The sequence below is a fragment of the Psammomys obesus genome, unplaced genomic scaffold (genome assembly GCF_907164565.1).
Source record: "Psammomys obesus unplaced genomic scaffold, mPsaObe1.curated_primary_1811, whole genome shotgun sequence".
NCBI lineage: Eukaryota > Metazoa > Chordata > Mammalia > Rodentia > Muridae > Psammomys > Psammomys obesus.
The window spans coordinates 1-24,169 of NW_026594470.1; the positions used below are offsets into that span (position 1 = coordinate 1).

The following is a 24,169-nucleotide window of genomic DNA, read 5'->3' on the forward strand; positions in this document are numbered from 1 at the left end:
GTGTGTGTGTGTGTGTGTGTGTGTGTGTGTGTGTGTGTGTGTGTGTGAACGTCAGAAAACAAACCTTTCCATCCTGTGAGCCAGGGATTGAATTCAGGTTGGCAACAAGTGCCCACTGAGCCATCTCACTGGGCCATGATTTTTCTTTATTATAATTTTTTTTTTTTTTTTGGTTCAGGGTTTACTTTTGATAAACAACTTGGAAAATAATGTATATCGTTATAAGAATGTTTCCTTTACAGTTAAGTCAAGCCATGATCAAAGAGAAAGGATGAAAGATATTTCCAGAGAATGTGCTCTGAAAGCTATTGAACAGAAAAATGCACTTTCTTCTCAACGGAGAGATTTAGAAAAGGGACAAAGGAAAGATCCAGGCCGACAAAGGGGTAAGCTAAGCACTTAGAGAAGTCATTTAAAAAGAACTGGCAAAAAAATCTTATTTTAAAATGGAGTTTTGGGGCTGGAGAGATGGCTCAGTGGTTAAGAGCACTGGCTGATTTTCAAGAGGACCCTGGTTCAGTTTCCAGCAACCACATGGCAGGTGACATCTGTCTGGTCTGTAACTCAAATTCCAGTGGATCTGACTCCCTCACACAAATATATATGTATGCCAAACACCAAATATACATAAAAATAAGTAAATATTTAAAAACCATAATAAAACAAAATGGAGTTTGATGTTATACTGTGTATGTTTACATGTTACATTTTAGATATTTACATGTTTCGCAGTATGGTTTCTTGAATGCCCTTGTACAAAATGCAAAAAAAGAAAAATTTTCCAGTTCTTATTTAATTGTAATTTTGAGATATGTCTTAGTTACTGTTACATTGCTGTGAAGAGATACCATTACCAGGACAACTATTGTCAAATAAAGCATTTAGTTGGGAGATTGCTTGTAGTTTTAGAAGGTGAGTCCATGATTATTGTGGCAGGAAGCAGACAGGCATGGTGCTGGAGCAGTGGCTGAGAGCTTTACATCCTGATCCGTAGGTAGGAGAGACACAGGGCTTGGTGTGGGCTTTTGAAACCTCATAGCCCATTTGCAGTGACGAACCTTCTTCAACAACACTACCACACATACTCTAACAAGGCCACACCTCCTAATCTTTCTCAGACTGTTCAGCTCACTGGGGACCACGCAAACATACAGGCCTATGGTGGCCGCTCTCTATAAAAGCACCACAAGATACTAGTGTTTATGTTTTGATATTTTTACCTCTATTTACCTTTCATTTACAAATGCAATTCAGTTTGTTTACTAACTAAGGAGGAAGGTCATGGGAAGTTGCTTATTGTAGGACACCTGCCAACAAGCATGTTCAAGGCTTAGATGATCCTCAGTGCTGAAAACAAAAAGGAGACTTAGAAGGGCTTCTCACTGCCCATACTTCTGCTTGCTGTTAATCCAGTAGCTTTCAGTGCATTATAAACTTAACCTTTTTTGATTTTACCATGTTTTCATGGTTATAAATTTACCACTATATTTTAAAGGCTGAGTTCAGGGATTTGCTACAGTGACATTGCGCATACTTTGGTGTGTGGGTGTGATATGACATTCCTGAAATGGATGCTCCTTCAGGGTGTGTTTGTTTCTGGTTTGGACAGATGCCCTCTGCTGTCCTGGAAGACTAAGACAGCACCTCACAAGCCAAGTGACAGTGTGTCTCATTCTTGAACTCGGAAAACTTTACCAACATCAGACATGAGAAATGTATTTATGACTTTTGTTAATTATAAGTGAGCCAAAATGCTTAATTCTTTATGAAAAAAGCAGTTTTTATGATCTACTTTGTAGGTCTTTTTAAAGCTCAGTTAATTTTATAAATATCTCTCATTTGTAAATAAATTTTTTTTTTTTAGTTGATTGGGTTTTTGATACATGATCTCACTACATAGCCCAGGCTGGCTTCAAACTCATGATCTTCTTGCTTCATTGTTTGAGCCTCCCAAGTGCTGAGGTAATACCACATCTGATAGTGAATGTTTTAATTCTAAATCAGTATGTGATATGTCTTCATTTTTGTTATTTTCATATGTCTTGTGTACTGTTATTATTTTTAAGATTTGGTTGATGAAGATTTTTCACCTTTCAAGTCTGGATCACCTCCTGCCCCAGATGGCTTTAGACAACAAGGGAACCCTCATCTCTACCATAGCCAAGGCAAAGGACCCTATAAACATGACCGAGCTGCCCAGGAGAGCCACACCTCTGGAAAAATGATAAGTTCAAGCAAATCCCAGAATCTTTTTGTTTCTGGAGAGAAAACAACAGGCAAAGCTAAGAGTGACAATGGCACTGGCTATGACACAGACAGCAGCCAGGATTCAAGGGACAAAGGAGGCGGCTGCAGTAGTAGGGCTAAAAGCCGCCACCGTGCTTGGAAACCGATGAGAGAAACATTAAATGTTGATAGTGTTTTTAGCGAAAGTGAAAAAAAGCAACATAGTCCAAGGCGTAAGTCAGATATCAGTAACAGACCTAAATGTAGCAAGGAGCAGAGTTTTAATAATTGGACAAAAGCGAACCCAAAGCAAAAAGGGTTAATGACCATCTATGAAGATGAAATGAAGCAGGAGGCAGGAAACAGAAGTTCCCTCGAAACTAATGGAAAAGGAGCAGAGAAAAGTACTGGCACCACAGAGAGCAGAGGTCCTGGTAACAGCTGGCAGATGCAAAGGACAGAGTCTGGGTATGAAAGCAGCGATCATGTCAGTAACGGATCTGCTAATTTGGACTCGCCTGTTATTGATGGAAGTGGAGCAGCGGTGGATATCAGTGGAGGTAAAGCCTTCAGGTAATACACAGATCAGCAATTTCGCCCTCACTGTTCTTCATCTATTTTTAAAAAGATTTATTTATTTGTGTGTGTGTGTGTGTGTGTGTGTGTGTGTGTGTGTGTGTGTGTGTGTGTGTAAATGTATACCATGTGTGTGAGGGGATGCCTGTGGAGGAAAGAAGAGGTCATTGTATCTCCTGGAACTGGGTTAGAGACTGCTTATGAGCCTCGTGTGGGTGCTGGGAGCCCAACTCTGGTCCTCTGGAAGAGCAAGAAGTGCTTTTAACTCCTGCACTATCTCTACAAACCCTTCTTTTTGTTTCTTTAAAGATGTTTTCCTGCTTACCTAGCATAAGCCAATGAATGCAATTTTAAAAAGCACAGGTTTCACTTGCCTAAGTCAGTCCACAATTTATGTAACAGTTTCAAAGCAGGAAAACATCATGAACTTAGAGTAAGGAGACAAACCTAGTATATTAAAGCTTATTTGATATTTCATACTTTCAACTTTAATAGTTATTTCCTAACTTCAAAATAATGACTGTTGTTCTTAGGAAACTTGAAAAGCACAGAATCACAGGAACTATTTTCATTATTATCAGCTTGATTTTTAAAAGCTGTTGATTATTAATAGCTAATATTGATTTAACTTTCAGTTAAACAGTGGTTATTCCTAAACCAGTTGTATACCCAAATCAGCACATAGAGACTAGGGTCTATTTAATTAAGCTGGCGCACAATGGTGGGCAATAATTACTCCATCCTAAACCTCCAAGCCTGCATAGCCTCCTCTCATTCATAATTCCCACATTATACTTGCTTTTTAGTTATATCTTAGGTCTGGTTCATTTCTCCTAACGTTTCCCGATCCTGTCCTCTTGGATCTCTCCCCTCACCCTTCTTTCTTTCTTTCTCCTTCCCCCGGGACCAGGATGTCCCACCCTGTTCTCTCCATTGCTTTTGGAATGTGGGTGTTTGATTTGTATCTCAGGCACCACATGCGTGCCTGCAGTGCCTGCTGGGGCCCGAAGAGGGTGTTGGATCCCCGGGAGTGACTGGCAGTTGTGAGCTACCATGTGGTTGGTAGGAATTGAACTCAGGTCCTCTTAAAGCACAACCAGAGCTCTTCACTACTGAGCTAGCTCTCCAGTCCTCAACTATTTTTTGCTACAGGCTTTAAAGTGTTGACTTAAAATTGGTATCTTAGTTTAGCTTATTGTGGAATTATTTCATATATATATATATAAATTATCATCTCTGACATGTATATCTCAGAACTGGGGTAGTTTCTCTTACTACAGCCCAGTTCTATGGAAGCAAATATAAAATAATTCAAATAAGTTTGTGATCAGCTAATGAGTTCTAAATACATATTTTTATTACTATTGTTATCAACAATACATTTAGATGTTTCTATAATCTCTCAAACATGCTTGCTCTCAGCCTAATGGCTGATTTCTTAATATCATTCTTGTTACTTTTTTCTGATTTTAATTTTTCAAAGACATACTCTTACCTAGTGCTTGTCCACATTGATTCATTAAAAAATCAGATCTTACAAGAATCATCTACTCCTGTTCTATTAAAATAATTGTTTCCATAATGAATTAAAGGAACTTTCCTCTTAGCATTATAAATTTCATGACACTTCTTGAAATGCAGTAGTACAAATAATAGAAAGAACAAGACTTCATAAAGACATAAACCTGCATTTTAATTATTAGGCAGATTAATTTAGCTTACAAAGCAATTTCTTGTTGTATATATTCAAGTATTGGAAGCTGTATTAAATAGTGCATTAAGCCGTGTCACTGATTCCAGCACTTCAGAGGCCGAGGCAAGAGAACTGTGGATGCTAGGTCATCCTGAGTTATAAACAAAGCAGAACACCAGCAATGCACATCCAGTGTCTGAACAAGAGCTATTTCCTTTCTTAGAATACACTGACATAATGCACAATAACTAATTGCTTGGCTGTGTGTCTGATTTTCCAGTGAGCAGGTTAAGATGAGCGATCGCAATGCAGACAGTGCGGAGTGCATATCTCACCAGAGCAGAGACCTCCTAGAAGGTAAAATCACACTTAAGTACGCTTTGATGGTTGCTGGAAAGAGTGATCTACAGTACCTTATTGTCTGCTGTCATGATATACCATATGTCTGTGGTTGGTGTTTCTATTGCTGCGATGAAACACCACGACCAAAGCAACTTGGGGAGGAAAGGGTTTGTTTGGCTTACACTTCTGTATCACTGTTTATCATCAAAAGAAGTCAGAACAGGAACTCAAACATGGCGGGAACCTGGAGATGGGAGCGGATGCAAAAGTCAAAGAGGGGTGCTGCTTACTGCCTTGCTCCTCCTCCTGTCTTGTTCAGCCTGCTCTTTTATAGAGCTCAGGACTCCCAGCCCAGGGGAGGCACCATCAAACAGTGGGCTGGGCCCTTACCCATCGATCACTAAGAAAATGCTGTACAGGCTTTCCTACAACTACAGGGTTTCTCAATGTAGCCTTGGCTGTCCTGGACTTGCTTTATAGACCACTCTGGCCTGGAACTCAATGGACATCTACCTGCCTCTGCCTCCCTGAGTGCTGGGATTACAGGTGTGAGCTGTCATGCCTGGCTGGCAGCATTTTCTTAAGTGAAGCTCCCTTTTCTCAGATGACTTTAGCTTGTGTCAAGTTGACATAAGACTATCCAGAACACCTTAGAAAACCCTATATGGCCAAAATAATTATTTGGATTTGAGTGGTGTTTGTGCCTGTAATCCCAGCACTGAGGAAGTTAAGAAAGGCACAAGGATTGCAGGTTACAGGCCATTCAGATAGAGTGAGACAAAACAAATAGATAAATATAAATAACATTTTAAGTAACTATAACACCAATAATTGTGTTTTAATTTATGCATGTATTATAACAACAGGATAAAGGCATCAAACTTTTGTATATACTGTCTAATCATGCTGTTTTTCATATTTGTCTCACAGTACTGATTTTAGTTTTTATCACTTTGATTAGCTGAACATGCCTTTGAAAGGCTGAATAGCCTTTTAAAACACAGTGTTTTTACATTTATTGACTGTGTGTGCACACACAGGCCACCATGCGTGTGCAGTTAGAGAACAACCTGAGAGCCAGCTCTCTTACTTCTACCATATTGGTTCTAGAGGTCACACTCAGGTTAAGATTTTATGGCACACACCTCTGCCCACTGAGCGAGACCCCCACTAGCCGTGATTGTGTACCTCCATATGGTAATACCTTCAGCATTCCAGTATTAGTGTTTACTTCTTTGATTTACATGATGAAATCTTTGAGTCCTGGCCCTCCCACCCCAGTAGCACCTTGAATTTGGGGTTTGATTTGATGGACCTTTGAACACATTGGTTTTCCAAAGTGTGGTTTGCGTTTTCCTTGAACTTATGTTACTATAAATTATGGGTATGCCTTTGTGTACAAATGAGTGCTAGTGTCCAAGGGGACTAGAAGTGTTGGATCCCCTGAAGCTGGAGTTGCAAGCGGTTGTAAGCTATCTTACATGGAGTGCTGGGAACCAAACTGAAGTTTCCTGCAAGAGTAACGTGTGCTCTTGACCACTGCGCTGAATTTGAATAATGTTGCTCCCCAGTCTCTTCTTCATACCCTTCTCTTCCATTGGAGCCTTCCTTCCAATAAGCACCCCTCCTGCTTTCATTAGTTTTTGTGTGTGACCTACTGAGTTTACTTAGCTTCCAGCCTGAATGTCGGTTGGAGGTAATAGGTGGAATTTCTCTGGAGGGATGAGGCCTCAGTCTTCTCACCCCCATCCACAATGAAATGTTAATGGACCCAAACTTGTACAGGTCTTGTACAGATACCACAGCCGCAGTGAGTAGTAAGTGCAACCACTGTACCATGTCCAGAAGATGTCTTAAGGTATATCGTTAGGTTGTTTGAGATCTTTCTGATGATTTTTTTTAAATACAGGTATGTAGAGCTATACTTCTTAAGACTACCTTCATCATACCCATGGGTTTTAGTGTGTTGTACCTTCATTTTTCTTTTAACTCTATGAACTCTGAAAGTTTTCTTTCTGATTCCTTCATGATCTAGATCTTCGATGATCTAGAAATACTGACTATTCTCACAGTGAATGTTCAGTATTGTGCTGTTTGTTTTTCACGAATTTGTATATATTTTATGATTTCTCGTGGTATTAATTTGTGGTCTTATTCCATTGTGATCAGATAAAATAAAAGGAATTATTTTACTTTTTCTATATTTGCTAAGACTTGCTTTGTGATCAACCAAAAACCATACATAGAGAGGACCTAGACCCCCTGCTCAGATATAGCACATAGAGAGCTGAGTCTGCATGTAGGTTCCCTAGTAAGAGGAGAAGAGACAGTCTCTGACATGAACTCAGTTGCCTGTTCCTGGATCACTTCTCCCAGGTAGGGCAACCTAGCCAGCCCACAGAGGAAGAGGATCCAGGCAGTCCTGATGGAACCCGATAGGCTAGGGTCAGACAGAATGAGAGGAGGACCTCCCCTATCAGTGGACTAGGGAAGGAGGATAGAGAAAGAAGAAGGAAGAAGGAGGGGGCTGCAACTGAGATACAAAGTGAATAAATTGTAAATAATAATGCTAAAAAAGAAGAAAAAAAGACTTTGTGTTCTCTATGTAATTCCGTTTTGGAGAAAGTGTCATGTATTTCTAAGAAAAGTTTGTAATCTGTAGAGTTTGGGTAGGATATTCTGTAGTGTCTCTTTGGATATTTGATGCGTAGTGTGACTTTATTTCAGTGTTTCTCTGTATTTTTTTTTTCTCTGATCACTCAACTAGTGAAAGTTGGATAATGAAGTCATCAACTTACTATGTTGGAATAAATTTGTGTCTCTATATGTAGTAGTAAAAGTTTTATGAAATTGGGTGAGCCCGTGTTTGGTGTATATATTTAGAATTGTAATATCCTTGTTGGGTTCCTTTACAGATGATGAAGTGTCTCTTTATCTTTTCTGATTAGATTTTATTTGATTTTGAAGTTTGTTTTTTTGTAGGTATTAGAACAGGGATGCCTGCCTGTTTTCTGTCCTATTTGCAGAGAAAATCTTCTTCCACTCTTTCACCAAAAGACTGTGTCTATCTTTGATGGCAAAGTATGTTTCTTGGAAGCAACAAAAGGAAGGATTCTGTTTTCCAATCCAATCTGCTAGATTCTGTCTTTATCTGGGACATTGAAACAGTTAATATTGAAAAGTGCATATTGATTTTTTTTTTCTGTTGATTTTGTTTGTTGGTTTTTTGTTTTGTTTTTGTATAACTACTATCTTGTTTCTCTCTGTAGGCCTCTTATCTTCCCTTTCTGTCTGAAATAATTCCTTCCAGTATCCTTTATAGTGCTACCTCTTTAGCTTGCCTTTGTAATGGTAAATTTTTCCTTTCTCCTTCATTTAGGATAGATAGTTTTGCTAGGTATATTAAGCTGGGTTAAGTTGTGATTTTTCAGAATTTGTGTTATATATTTTTCAAGCACTTAAAAGCCATTGAGAAGTTAGCAATTACTCTGATGGGCTTGCCTCAATATGTAACTTGCTCCTTACTGCTTGCAACTTTTAACATACTTTTTTTGTTCTGTATATTTAGTGCTTTAGTGTATGACATGGTTCTTTTATTGTCCTGTCTATATGATGTTCTTGTATCTGAGTAGGTATCTCTTTCCCAAGATTTGGGAAATGATCTTCTGTGATTTTATTGAAAATATTTCCTATTCTCCTTCCGTGGCCATAATTCATCAATTATACCTTTCATGGTGTCCCAAAGATTTTTCATATGTATGCCTAGATATGAGTGATCCTATTCCTCTCCTTTACCTTCAAGTCCTGGAATATTGTCCTCTACATGTGTCATTCTTTTGGCAAGGCTTTCCACTGAACTTTTACTTGACCTGTTGCAATTTTCATTTCTGTCATTTCAGTTTGTTTTTCTTCAGTATTTCTATCTCCTTATCAACTTCTGTTTTCATATCCCAAATTGATTTTTTTGTTGTTGTTGTTTTATGTAATTATTTGTGTTCTTGAGTGTATGCATGTCCTCTTTGGCTTGTTTGAACATATTTAAAAATTGGTCATTTGAATTGTGTGTCAGTAATTTTATCTGGGTTATTTCACTGAATTTCATTATTGTGGGGCTTGTGATTTTTGGAGGAGATAATTTGAATAGGATATGAACAGTGAGGAACCAGAATGGCCTGCCACAGTGACTGTGTACTCTGTGATACTGGTGGAGACTGGATTCTCTGACCTTGTTGGATGACCTAGGTCATAAATGTGTGCAGCCTCTGCACTCTCTAACCTCAGATGGCAAAGCAGAACTGAGGCCATAGTGTAGACGGGCTCGCTACTTTAAATTGTGACCCGGAACTGAGACCAGGGTACTACAGCATTCCCTTATTCCAGACAGCCAACCAGAGCTTGGCTCCCTGCCATAAGGAAGTTCATACTCACAGGCTTTTAAAAAATGGGGTTAGCTACATCAGGCAGTGAAAAGGGGGAAACATCAGTCAGGATGTACGGCTTACTGTATAAGTTAGTTTTAATGTTGCCACCTGAGTTACCTTGACTTACAGTTTGAGCATCTTACAGCTTGCTACACCATGCCCACTGGGTGCCACGAGGAAGGGGAGAGAATACACCAGTGGGCTCATGAAACAGCAAAACCTTATATTATTCCCACCACATCTGTGGAGTCGCTGCTCCATCAGGGCCAGACAAGAACTTGGGAGCCTTGTTTCTTCTGGCAGCCCTGAGTAGGGCCTAAATCAGGGTTTGTAAGGATAAAAACTGCAGGCATCTGAGCCAAGTTACAGTTACAGTGTTCCCCAATCTGAACTCAGGGATTAGGGACTTTCCCAAGTATTCCATCATTGTCAACTGATGTTGAATGTAAGCTTTTTGCCCAGCCAATCAAATTCATTTGTTCTTTTTGTTGTTAGGAACAGGCATTATGTTTTGAAGAAATATTGTTGCTTAGAGAAGGAGCTGGTCAGCTGAGGTAAAATGGAGTCTGAGGTCAAGTGGCAGTACTTAAGTTCCTTTGCCTGTGCCCCACAGGCTCGGTATGGCAAGGGTGGCATGACCAGGGGAACTTAGGTATGGAGTCACACTGCATCTGCAGTTAGGAAGCAGGGAGAGATGAATGCTCATCCTGAGTCCAGAGCTGCAGGCCAGATGCTGCCACATTTAGCCTGTGTCTTTGTACCTCAGTTCATGTCCAGAGATGTACTTCCTAAGTGACTCTAGGTTCTGTCGGTTTGACAGATTAACTATCACACTTACACTGTTGTAATATCTCCAAGATTTCAGCGTCTTGTCACAAGTTTATACCTTACTCATACCTATGTTCTGAGAGCCAACATGAGCTGCTTTGCTAGGTGTCTGTCAATGCCTCACACAAGCGGTGTAGTAGTTATAGAAATGAAAGGGGCTTATAACATGCAGAACCATCTCTGGGCCCTTCAAATGTCACACTAGAATGGTACTTCTGCTCACACCCATTGTCCGTGCCAACACTTATAAGCAGGCCTAATTTTAAGAATGGGAACGTGAGTTTTACAAGTGCCTAGAAATGAATTGAGTATGTGTGATAGCTACAACAATACCAGGGAGAGTGGGAGAGTCTAGTTTTACAAATGCCTAGAGCTGAATTACGTGTGTGTGATAGCTATAATGATACCATGGGCATTAAGAAAAATTAATAAGCAGTCATCAGAAAAGGTTCACTTGGAAACAATATGTAGTGGCATGGAATTATTACAGATGATATGCTAAAATATGTAGCAGCTTATAAACCAAACTAACGTGAGGGTTTGTGCTGGGAGAAAAGGGCTGCACTGTTGAAATAAAGGAAAATGTTTTCAAGTTTTAGAATTCAGAGGGAGGGGCGTTACTTTTCACAGGAAACAGCCGTAAGTAGCCAAAGTAGCCAATTATAAATATTTTAGTCCATATCCTCCTTGAGGTGTTTGTGGAGATTATTTTTCAGGTTACAGGCCTTTAATGTGATTATTTGTTGATTTATTTTGTTTTTATCAAATGTATGCTATCAGGAGGAAACACTTTATATTAAGGAAATAACTTTCCCTTCCCATATCAAAATGCCTGGCTTGTTTTAAAAATTTCATAAAAGTCTAAGTAACCAAGTATTACAGGAAACAGTAAAAGGTTGGCCAGAAATCACAGCAGGAGTCAGTTAAATGAACAATAACTGCAAGTTCAGTAAATGTTCCTTACTTCCTGAAGGCTATAAAAACACAAGGTCATAGAGATTTTGATGAAGACTTCATTGTTTTATGGTGAGTTTACACATTCAACATGAGTGTGTGTGTAGCACTGCATTTTTACTTTTACTTGAGTAAAGAATACAAAATTTACCATTCTAATTATTTTATGTGTTATTAGTACTTTACGTTATCGTACAGCCATCCATTTTCCAAACTACTTTATCAAAATCGAAACGTTGTACCCACTAAACAGCTCTTCTCCTCTCTCCTCAAGAAGCTGGCAAGGATCATTCTGGTTTGGCTTGTTTGTTTTGTCACGAAGTTTGGCTGTTTTTGGTGCCTCAGATAGATAGACTTGTATTTATCCTTTTGTATCTGGGTTATTTTATTCATCATAACCCCAAGAGTTATCCATGTTGTAACTCACATAAACACTTCATTTTTTTCTTTTATTTTTTGATATAACTACACCATTTCCCACTTGCCTTTCCTCCAAGCCCTCACATGTGTCCTTCCTTGCTCTCTTTCAAATTCATGAACTGTTTTTATTAATTGTTGTTATAAACATATATGTGTGTATATATAGATAGATACACAAATATAGGTGCGTGTGTGTGTGTGTGTGTGTGTGTGTATGTGTGTGTGTGTGTGTGTGTTCCGAAATACTTAAACACAATCTGCTGAGTGTAGCATGTTTTTTGCTGTTTCAGAGCTGATCATTTGGTATTGGATAAGCAGTTGCTGTGCTCTTCTCTGGGGAAGACTCTTTCTCCTGCTCTCAGCATTCCATAGTGGCCTGCAGTTCTTTGTGCAGCGGCGAGGCCTCCCAGGCTTTGCCCATCCAGAATAGCATGTCTGTTGTTGCTGTCCAAGAACTTCATTTTCTTAAAGCTTATCCATTAGTCTGTTGATGAACATTTGCATCATTGCCGCCTCTTAGCTATTATGCACACTGTTAGTGTGAACCCTAGTTTGCAAGTGGATGCTCGGGTCCTCACGATCATGTTTTAGTGCATATCCAAGGTCCTGTGGTAGTTCGTTTTCTTTTAATTTATATGTGTGTGTCTGTGAACACCTGCCACATGTATGTCGGCCACCAAGATCCTTAGAGGGTTTCAGTTTTTTATTACTAGAGATACTATATAGCCTTATCTCTATATGATGAGCTCTGCTGCAAAAACAAGGGTATTCTTGAAGATGCCATGGTGATATTTGAACTCTTTAGCTTCCCTTTTAAAATAAATTCCTAGTGAGATTTCAAATTCTTTTAAATACAATAAAAGAAATACAAAGAGAAATAATTGAGAAATAAGCATACATGAAGACTATAAAAAAATTCAACATGCAAGGCTGGAGGGTAGAGCTGCGGCAGTCATGACATGACTGCAAGAGGGATTAGCAGAACCTAAATCTGATGTAGCTTCATTATTTTCTTTGGTAGCAGTGGGTGAATTTTGATTACTGAGAAAATTGACTTTTGCCTTAACCTAAAAGGCATTTACTATATGGATATTAGTCATATAATAAAGGATAAACATACTAAAATCTTCACACCTAAAGAAGCTAAGCAAGAAGGAGGACCCTAGGGAAGTTGCTCAATCCTTACTCAGAAAACAAATGGGATGGACAGTGGAAGCAGGAGAAAACAGGGAACAGGACAGGAGCCTACTACAGAGGGCCTCTGAAAGACTCTACTTAACAGTATATCAAAGCAGACACTGAGACTCATAACCAAACTTTGGGCACTATGCAGGAAATCTTATAAAAGAAGGGGGAGATAGAAAGACCTGGAGGGGACACAAGTTCCACAAGGAGAGCAACAGAACCAAAAAAATCTGGGACCAGAGGTCTTTGCAAAAACTGATACTCTAGCCACGTACAATGCATGGAGATAACCTAGAACCCCTGCACAGATGTAGCCCATGGCAGCTCAGTCTCCAAGTGGGTACCTTAGTAAGGAGAGCAGGTGCTGTCTCTGACATGAACTCAGTGACTGGCTCTTTGGTCACCTCCCTCTGGTGGGAATATAGCCTTGCCAGGCCACAGAGGAAGACAGTGTAGCCAGTCCTGATGAGACCTGATAGGCTAGGGTCAGATGGAAGGGAAGGAGGACCTCCCCTCTCAGTGGACTTGGAGAGAGGCATGGGAGGAGAAGAGGGAGGGAGGGTAGGGTTGCGAGGGGATGAAGGAAGGGGCTACTTCTGGGATACAAAGTGAATAAATTATAATAATTTTAAAAATAAAAAAGGAAAAAATTTAAATATATATATATATATATGATTACAATTATGATTATGAACTAATAAGGCAGTACCAGGGTCCAGAAAGATGACTTAAGTGGGTAGGCATACATTATAAAGAAAAGAAAGGAAGCCATGTTTGGGCTTAATATAATTAGATACTACTTACCAAAATGGAAGAATAAGAAGAAGGTGAATAAAGGAAGCGATACCATGTTATTTCTTAATTTGTTGAACTGATCACCTTGATAAGTGGGTTTTATTATTCAGTGAATCTACAAATCAGGAAAAATTTGTGTTTCGTAACCACCACATGTGGAATTGACTGCCTTATGTTTGAACATATTATTCAGGAAAATTGTAAACTGCAAAACAAGAGTAGACAAAAGCAAATAATCTGGGTCTGAGGAAGACTGGGAGTGAGAGCCAGAGGGAAAGAACAACTGTGGGCAGGTCTGACTGAGTCTCAGTGGCTGGGAAGGGATAATCCAGGCGAGGGCACTGCACAGAGGAACCAGAGACCTGGAAAGCTTCAAGAGCAGCCACAAACAAAAGGTCATTAGTTCTTGATAGAGAAGTGTTAGAAACAGTGGTAGAATCTGGACACGGTGGCACACGACTATAATCCCTGCACTCAGGGAGGCAGAGGCAGGCCTCTGAATTCAAGGCCAGCCTGGTCTACAAAGTGAGTCCAGGATAGCAACGGCTACACAGAGAAACCCTGTCTTGAAAAAACAAGAACAAACAAACACAAACAGTGGTGCAGTGGTGGTAGCATTGAGGGGTTTAGAAATAAAAGACCATAATTTGTATACTTATTTAATGTCCAAAGCAGTGTAAAAATGTTAATGTTAAATTATTTAGGGGACTTTTGGTAGATATTCCGTGTACCAGTTTCAGTTTTTTAATCTTTTCTGATCCTTTTGAAATATAACTTATGCATTTATAAAAACTAGTATTGGGATCAATTTATAACAAGTAACAATATTTGGTTTTTCTATATCATGTAATCCCAGTGAAAGAGGAAGTTACTGACTCCTACCATTTTAGTTTATAACATCACAAAATTCAGGCATCATATAACCCAGATTAGTATACACTAAATTATTTCTATATCTTTTTAGTACATGGTAGAAAAATGTTTTTAGACAGTTAAAGTTTCATGATACTTCTGAAATATTTAATTATATTCTGTTTTTTTAAATTAAGTCAGTGATTAGTTTCCTGTTCTTGAAGACTTAGCATCTGTAATTATAAGTTGAAGTATGTGAGTTGAAAACTGTAATAATTAAAATTGTATATTTAAATCTCACTGCAATAATGAGTGAAGATTGCACTCTCTAGGCTAATTTGAGTAGTATTTCCCCATGAATTTGTTCTAAACTGAGCCTTCTTTTCAGACAAGGCATTTATTCCAATTTCTTGAATATTATATTATGGAGTTTTTATAGAATTAGTGAAAGCTGCTTGCCTTAGTATTGAGGTTTCTTCTGTGCCAAGTTTTAAAATTGGACTGTCAGATTTACAAAGAACATGGAGCCAAATTCTTGTACGACATGTGGTTGTCTATGTCAGCAGCAGAGAAAAATAACACATCTATTTTTAAGTTAGATGGAATTCTGAAGTCAAACCACTGGCTTGAATGCCTGCCATGGTGATATTAAATTTTCAAACATGTTTATAAGCCCTCTGCTGCCTCCTGCTGCTTATGTGTGAATAATTAGTATAAGGAAAGAATTGGGTTTTTTTGTTTTGTTTTGTTTTTTTAGTAATTAATTTTTATCTTTAAAAATGTTTGTTATATATTTACAAATCATATTTTTATGTATTGGGTACAAAGTAAAATGAATTTTTAATCAATGTGAAATGAATAAATGATGCTAATCTGTAGCTTTAATTCATTTCCAAAATTTAACTTCCTGATAATAAATATTGATTTTTTTGTTTTGTTTAGAGTAACATTTATCTTAATATGTTGTAGTTTCCACTTGAGTTTTTGAATAATCAGATTTTTTTGTTTTTAATAGACAAAAAAAAAATCTATTTAGGGATTAAAAGGGCACCTAAGTTAAAGTAACTCAATGATCTATAAACTTTAGTTTCAGTTTTCTTTTGCCTTCTTTGTGGCCTTCAGTCATAGATCTGTTGTTCAGATAAATTAGAACCAGGAGAATGAGGGAAAACAGATAAATGGGTGATGAAAATATCAACTAAACTATGAAAGAAAAGAATTTTAAATTGTACTGTGAATTGGTAACTCCAAGCATGTGGGTATTTTCTGTGGCATTCCTTTGTTAAAGAATATTGTTGTGTGGAGTATAGTGGTAGGTTTTGTATAGGAGGCAGGGGGGGAAGATCATGAATTTTAGACCTGCGTGAGCTGCATCTTTAAAATTATAAATAAATAAATAGGTAGGTAGGTAGGTAGGTAGGTAGGTAGGTAACCATGTCATCTGGTGTTTAAACTAATGGCTTTGTTTCATCAGCATGAGAGGTGATTAGTTGCTTGTATATTAATAGTATATGCAAATACAAGCTCCCTGGGAGTGAGAGGAGCAGTTGCTTTCAGCTCACCCTGAGACACCTGAGTGATTATCATGCCAGCTGCGTAGCATTGGTTACGTTTCCTGACTTCCCACAACTCGTTTCCTTAAGTGTGAAAGGGAAATTGTTCTTGTAGAACAGTTAGGGATGATGTTTTTAAAAGAGAACACTGTTGTCAATTAGGACAGGAAAAGTGGGAAATTTTGTGTTTTGGAACATCTTTATATCCTTAAAAGAGGATTGATCTCCAACAGGATTTTATCTCTGAGGATTTTATAAGCACTTCCTATGCTAATGGTGGAGAAAAAGAATTTTAAGTATTTATTCTCTTAGAGAAAAGTCTAACGCATGCTAACATAAACAAGACTTCTTTGGGACTGAAGACCAAGCACCAGAAAGATGAAAAAATGGCAAACACAGATAATGGGCGGGGGAATGTTTGATTTTTTTAAAAAGTGCTTTCAGAACAAAATAGTGAAATGAAAGGTGTGAGTGGCTGTGCCGCCAGCTGCCGCCTTTTAGCACTGCACTCAGACTGCTGTGTGATTGGCCTCAGTGCATGAAGAAAATCCAGCCTCGCACAGAGCAGCTGGGAAATGTCAGATCTGTTGTTTGTCCTAGAAATGACCAGCACTCTTTTTTGACCATACACACCATCCATAGTTTCTTCAAGGATAATTGCAATATAAAATGTGAAACCAGAATAGGTTTCATCTGTTCATTAAAATCATTGATACTTAAACTTTAAAGGGGTATTTTATCTGAGCATGATTTTGTAATTTCTACATGGTCATTTGAACGGAAACTGCTTTGCTAAGTTACTCAAATCTTTAAGATGTTGATAAATTATTTTATTTTATAACTATTTATTAATACACCACAAATATGAGTATTAGGAAGCTGCAGAACTGATTATGGTAGATACAAGTTTTCCAAAATTTTACTAAAAGCTTAAATTTTCTCTCTGACAATATCACCAGCAGTCGTTTCAATTTTGTGTGCGTTTGTGCACACTTGGATGTGGAGGTCAGAGGACAGCCTCAGATAATGTTGCTCATGCACTGTCAACCTTGATTTTTGAGTTAAAAATATATCTCAGGGTTGTCTCTTTCCTACCTGGAGTTCTCAGCAGCTAGGCTGGGCAGCTGGCCAGTGAGCTCTAGAACTGTACCTGTCCCTATGTCTGCATGTGCCACTAAGCCTGGCAAACTGAGCTCCTTCTCGCAAAGTGAGCTCTTTACTGATTGGGGTATCTCAGCCTAGCAGTTATTTTTCTTAAAGTGACAGATTCACCTTTTTTTAATTTTCAAGACTATTTCTGGCAAAACCCAAGTCTCAGTACCATGCTTTGTCATCAGGTAAAAATGATTCCATGATAAGATCAGATGATTCAACCCAAACTCAGTCCTAAAATGCTTTTTAAAACAACTATTATACTTGTACATGCTGCAACTACACATCCAGTTTTCTCCTAATTAAACTACATACAATAAAAATATGTAATCTGTACAATGAACTTATTATTGATTGAAATTTTTTATTTTTGTTTTTAACAGTACAGTGTGTGTGTGTGTGTGTGTGTGTGTGTGTCCCCACACACATGCTTGCACATGCATGTGCACACACTGGCCACAGTCCACATTTGTGAATTACAGAATAACTTGCAAGAGGGAGGTAGTTCTCTTCCTTCTAACACTTGGGTCCCAGGGAGTAAGCTCATGTCCTCAGGCTTAGAGGCAGCTTGCCGGGACTTCACTGAATTTTTGTTTTTAAAACCACAAGTGTATGGCAATGACTAACAGGATACATGTAAGCACGGGTTCCAATTGTTGATGCTTTGGTGTTCAGAAAAGTTCATTAATTCCAAAGTTACTTTTGTGTTTTGGTTATAATTCTGTACTTGTAGTTTTGTTGATGTTTTCCTATCTGCCTTAAATCTCTTGTACAGTCTCTTGACATTCAGATCTTCAGGTTCATCAAACATTTGTATCAGAAACCAGGATGCTCTTAGGTAAACTGCTGTAAAAATGCAGGTGTCCAAGTTCCCTTTCATCTTAACTTATAATTTTTATCTTTCAGTCTTGAATAGAAGGTGATAGTTATTTTTATTTGAGCTATTTTAAAATGATACTGATACACAGATACTTTAATCTGAACACTTATATTTTTAAAGCCTGTTGAGTAGGTAGTCTTCCAGGAATCAGTGTTTAGAAGAAAATAGAGGTAGAGCTGCTACCTTTTATATGATACAATATTGGGTTTGGGGTACTAAATATTTTTTAAAAGAAAAGGTGATCTTTGATTTTAAATTTAGTGTTCCTTAGAAATAACACATCAGATTGTAAAGTTATTTTTCATGTGCCTTTAACATTCAAAACCTTTGCATCATTAAAATTGAGGGTAAATGAAGTCACACAGGACACAGTATGAGTCATGGTCAAGAGTGTGGACATGAACTTGAGCGTGGCTCAGTGGTCGAGCACATGCCTGTTGTGTGTAGAAGGCTCTCAGCACAGGCTTGAATTATACAGATCTGGTTTTGCATTAGCTACCTAATTTATCTTGAGCAAGTTCTGCATGAAAATGATATTTCTTAAAGCTTGATGTCCGTAGCTTGATAGAAGTTTGTCTTCTGTGCTATTTTAATGTCATCCCGTTATTTTAACTCAGTTGATGTCTCTAAACATCCCTGTGAGGTAGGTAAAATGGATTCTTACAACATAAAGGAGGCAGTGTAAATGGTTAAGAGGCCTGCTTAAAGTTCGCATGTCTTCAGACTCGGGGTTTCTCCACTGTCGGCCTTTATCAGTAAAGATGGTGCAGTGGGGAAGCATGCTTGACCAGGAACAACACTGTTCTGGGATTGCTGACTCCCTGAGAAGAGGTAGTCCTGCATAAAAGGATTCTTTAGTCAAGGGGAAAGGGGGGCGGGGCTCTTATCTTCAGTTATGATGACTCGTGCACTTGTTCTTTACTGGCAGAAGAGCTACATATTCGTAGATAGCTTACATATATGTAAGCATGAATAGGATAAATTCTACATGATCATTTAAATAATTTTATTTTCCTTCTCTGTTCCCCCAAGGTGTTCAAAAAGCAGCCCAGGCCTTGGAAGCAGGTGATAAACATCTCGAGCTTCACTCAGAATCACATGTGCAAATAAAAAGCCATTTGATAAAAAGGTAATCGTAGATATTTAGAAATAGGAACATTTCAGTTTCTAAATTCATGTATAATGGGAACTCTGGTAGATTACATGTGAATTTGTAATCTGAAAGCATTACAATGCTTATTTTATTAAAATTATTTCGTAGCATGTAGACCTAACAGCAGAGTGCCTATAAACTGCTGGGTATGGTACTTGATTATTTTAATACACTTCCATATATACTAGGAGCATAGTAATGCCGATATCCTTACCGGCAGATGCCTAATGCCTTTTCCATCTTAACTAAGCAGTTGTTTACTCTGTAACACTGACTTTTGCAGTTTGAGGTATAAACAAAACCAGCATTACTGATTTTTCCTCCTTCATGGTCTCGGTTCTAACTGAAGAGGTTAGAGCATCAGCCTGGTCTCCAAGTTCCCTAAGTCTAGAACTTGAAGGAACTTAAAGAAAGCATTTCCTTCTTAGCATGACACAGTTGACACCATCAATCACTGTGCTCGCACTGTGAAGCCCGTACTAGGTGAACACAAGCACTGTAGGTGAGCGGATAGGACTCAGAAACAAATGGAGGACTGCAAAGAGCATGGCTCATATCCTAAATAGAATGCCACTTAGTTCTGTACAATTTAAAACTGAATTAATGATTTTAGGAAGTTTTCATTTAATGATTCATACTGCAGTTGGCCTTGAGTAACTAAAATCATGAATAAGAAGGGTCTACTATATTTCCAAAAAACAAAACTTGGAATTTAGATAAAGTGGCATACACAAAGCAGTGGAGCTGAGATTTTGTCATAGTTGTATCTACTGAGCCATTCTGTTGTCATTAAATTCCAAATAATATATGGAACAAAGATAGCTTCACCATAGGAGAAAATAATTTTATTTCTCTACTGCAAAGTTACGTTCTACCTCAAGACAGTCTTAATTAAAATTAGTACACTGTCCTGCATTATATATCAGAATTTAAATGTAGAGACACTCTGCTGCCTATATATATGCCTATAAACATCGTAATCTTGGTAGGAAATGAGATATTAAATTATTTGCTTTCAACATTTTCTTTAAATGATACGTTATATTTTATCATAATAAATACAATTTCAGTGTTTTTAATTTGAAATGAGTTTTTAAGTTCACAGTTTTAATTAAGAGGAAGTGACTTGAGGACTGGATATATAGTGACATGGTAGAGTGCCTGATTAGCAAGCATAGGCCCTGGGTTCAGTCTTGTCCCCATTTCTACCTGTCATACAAAGAAAAAACTAATGACTTTCAAAGTGGTAAATGTTTCTAATAAGCATATATGTACTATTCTGGCATATAGATTCAGGATCAGAGAGAACTGAAAATGTTAATGGCTAAAAAGTAGCCCCCATTTCTACTGCTGTGTTGTAAAAATAAAAACTCTAAGTTAGGAAAATCAAACCACAAGACAAAGATTTCATTTCCCTGCGTGGTTATTTGGCTTTATTTTTTTATTTTTATTTTCAAATTTCAGGTCACATATCGGTGAAACCAATGACAAATTATTTCCTTCAACCAGCCCACAAACGCTTAAGGACCATATTGCAAGAGAAAGTGTCTACCAGGCAAATGAACAGAAAGTGGAAAAAACAAATGAGGCTAAGTTTTCTGAGTGGTGTAATACAGAAGATCCTGAAGGAACAGGCTTGCCATTTCATGTTGATGACAGTTCTGTGGCTGGGAAGAGAGTCAGCAGCAATGAAACAGTCTTACCATCATCTTCATTGTCTTCACATGTGAGAACTGCTGGACTAAAGCCTGAAACTGGACCCCTCATATTCTGGCCACAGCAAAACATCACAGAACAGTGTTACTCTGAGAACTCTCTATCCAGAGAACATAAGCCTCAGTCAGCCTGCAATACTGATAGTTGTCAGATGCCAAAACTTCACTGCCACCGTTCACCACCCCCTTTGCCACCAAAGAAATACTCTACAACCAGTGTGCCACAGGTAGAGAGAGCTGGATTTATACCTGGTGTCAGACTTACAGAAGCATGTAATGCTAATTCTTCCAGTTTTCCAAAACACAGCTTGAGTACAGCCTCAGGAACAAGTTTAGAAGGGAGTGTGTACATGATCCACGAGAGAGATAAAGAAACTATTCCAGTGAAGCAGCATGCTGCCAACAGCTACCCCTCCAACTGTTCATCTGATTCCCAGGCAAACTCAAAAGCTGTAGTCGGTGCATTCTGCCAACCAGATCAAGACTCTAGTTCTGTGTGCCCAAATGAAACAATTTCATTGACTACCTATTTCTCAGTTGATAGTTGCATGACTGATACATACAGACTGAAGTACCATCAGAGACCCAAGCTCTGTTTTCCAGAGAGCAGTGGCCATTGTAATAATAACTCACTATTTCAGACTGAGCAAGTAGAGGGATCCATTACATAATGGTCATCTTGGTTCACCCTGCCCTTCTGAACAAAGATACAAACCCTGGAATGCATTGTAAGATAAATGCGTCAGCCATTAGAAATACCAACTGACCAAATCTAAGGATATGTAAGACAAAAACTTGTATTGTGAAAATCAGTCAGGTTAATCTGATAAATTTTTATGATCAATTTATTCAATACTTTAGAAATTTCCTTTCAGTAGTCTTGGTATACCTTGAAAAGTAAGGGAGTATGTAATTTAATTTATTTGTATGTAACAGTTGAGCAAACACCATGCCTCCTGTTAATTTGGCTGTAGATGTGTAATTATCATACTAACTAGTATTTAATGTTGGCTGGTGCATTTTGCTAATTAAGAAATGCAGTGTGTCTAGGGAAAGCAGTATTTGCTTTTAACAGAGCACTTTCTGGTGGGTAACCAAAGATGGCTCTACTCACATGCTTTTGACTTCTGTGATAGTCCAGTACATATGATCATTCAAGTGTCTTAAAACTGCCCATGGATTTCTTATGTTACCATCTGAAAAGCATTTGCCTTAATGATCAAAAAATTTTTAATTAAAATCTCAAGGTCATAAAATTTATTTTGTTCCTAGAACTTTTCAGAATATCTACTTAACATAAATTAACCTTTGTAATTTGTACTCAAATATCTCAGTCATATAAGTTAAAAGTAAAAAATATGGTAGTATATTATTTATCTTGTTATGTTAAATTGTTTTATAGCTTTATATGAAATGTGAAAAGTCTTCCCTTTGGTTTGATTTACTTTAGGCTGCTAATAACCAGTGTTACAAATTGACATTGGACTTTCTTATTGGGACTGTCACTACTGCTTTGATCACTTAAAGATTGCTAACGATTATCAGTGTTTTTACTGTTGAGGCTTCCAGATTAAATTTCTGCCTTTATATAAAGGTTTAATGTTAATGAAATGTCATTCTTTTTTTTTTTTTTTCTCTTAAATAGTAACTATCTCCACTACCATCAAGAGTGGAGTTTAATTATACTAAAAGGGATTTTATTATTATGTTGAAAGTAAATTGGCTGAATTGCCTTATTATGATTTTATTTTTAACATTTATAATATCTTTAAATGGGCAAGGTTCATAATCATGACTTTAAAAATCAGTAGCTTGACAAGGCCCATAAATTGTTAAAAACCCAAAGTGTATTTAAGAAAAGTACTTTGAGATAAACTGAAACTTGATTATAAAAGTCTGAATTCACACTGTTATCAGTTCTTGGCCAAATATTGTTTTTATTGTTCTTTTATAGCATAATAGTTGGTGATCATTACTTTATAGTCTCTTCAGGAACACTTGAATATCAAAGTTAAAATTTATCCTTAAAGCTTATTTTTTAACAGCTTTTAATATGGAGAGTTTGTAAATAATGTAAAGTTTGTAAAGTTGTATTTGAAATGTCAGTGTTTATAGTTCTTGCTTTTATAACATTGTAAAATACTAGAAAAGAGCTTGTTATTTTTAATAGCTTTTAAAAAGTTTTTTAAGTTAAAAAAATCTATTTGGTCCATATTTCCTGTTGGGAATGTATTATTTGACATTAAACTAATTTCTGAATTTTACAGCAGTTTCATAGATGTCACCTTTTCAACTCAGTTGAGTTTGCAAACAGAAATGTCATTTCTTATTTTAATACACTACTCAGTTAAAACCCTCTGTATTATATAATATTGACTGAAGTAGAAACTGATCATTTGTTGATTCAACACAGAATAGATTCAGTATTTATTGGCTAATTGTGTAAATTTCTTCTTCTCTGGTGCCTAGTTTTAACCAATATTTCCTTGTTATAAGCTTGTAGCTTCTTAATGTAATCATGTTTCAAATAGTTATCTCCAGAATATTATATTTTCATGTGAAATCAATTTCTTCTGGCTCAAAACAAAATTGAGAAATTTAATTTCTTTGCATTTATGGACTGTGGTCTCCTTCCACATATCACACAAATAATGGGAAACATTTAAAAAAAATTTAAAGATCACAAAATGTTAGCCCAGGATGTTCCTAAAATTTAAATCCCAAAGTCAGAACCACAGCTCTTAGAGAAACTGGCAACTGTTCTATAGATGGCAAGATGTCAATGATTTAGACCATGAATAGAAAATCCTGGAACAACTACACAGCTTTTTGGGTTGAAAACAGCCTTACACAATTTGTAATGGGTGCATAGGACTGTTTTTCAATAAAACTTTATGAACATCAAATCTAGATTACATATGATTTTCATGTGTCATGAAATTATTTTGTTTTCCAATCACTTTAAATTATTAAAAAAAGAAGAAAGCCAGCTGGGCATAGTAGCCCACACTTTTAATCCCAGCTCTTAGGAGGCAGAGGCAGAAGGTGGATCTGATTTCGAGGCCAGCTTGGTCTGCAAAGCTCTGTACAGAGCCGCACCATGATGCCTTGCTTCAGAAAGGCATGTTGCTTCAGAAAACAACATGAAATGTAAAAACAAAAGAAAAATCCATTCTTGACTAAGAAGCCTTATGAAAAATGTTTGGCCTAATGCCCACGCTCTATATTGTCACAGTTCACCCTCATCAAAACTGACCTCCAAATGTAGCTTGTGTTCATGGCCTGGTATTTGGAGCTGTTTACATCCTGTAACTTGAGGTTAATGTCTCCCTAAAAACTTCTTCCAAGTCCTAAGCCAATTCAAGTGCAACTATCAGAAGCTACTTCACATTTAAAAACCAAGTGTGAATCCACAAAGGAATTT

General features: G+C 37.5%; 1 protein-coding gene across 1 annotated transcript; it reads left to right on the forward strand.

The window, feature by feature from the left end:
• Positions 1-242: 242 nt before the first annotated feature.
• Positions 243-23,651, forward strand: LOC129685592 (inactive ubiquitin carboxyl-terminal hydrolase 53-like; the record flags this gene model as incomplete). Its single annotated transcript, XM_055619105.1, is given in 5 exon segments — positions 243-386; positions 2,067-2,799; positions 4,776-4,852; positions 18,910-19,006; positions 20,495-23,651. Coding segments are annotated over 5 exon segments (1,973 nt in total), but the record flags the coding sequence as incomplete, so codon positions are not given.
• Positions 23,652-24,169: the final 518 nt, after the last annotated feature.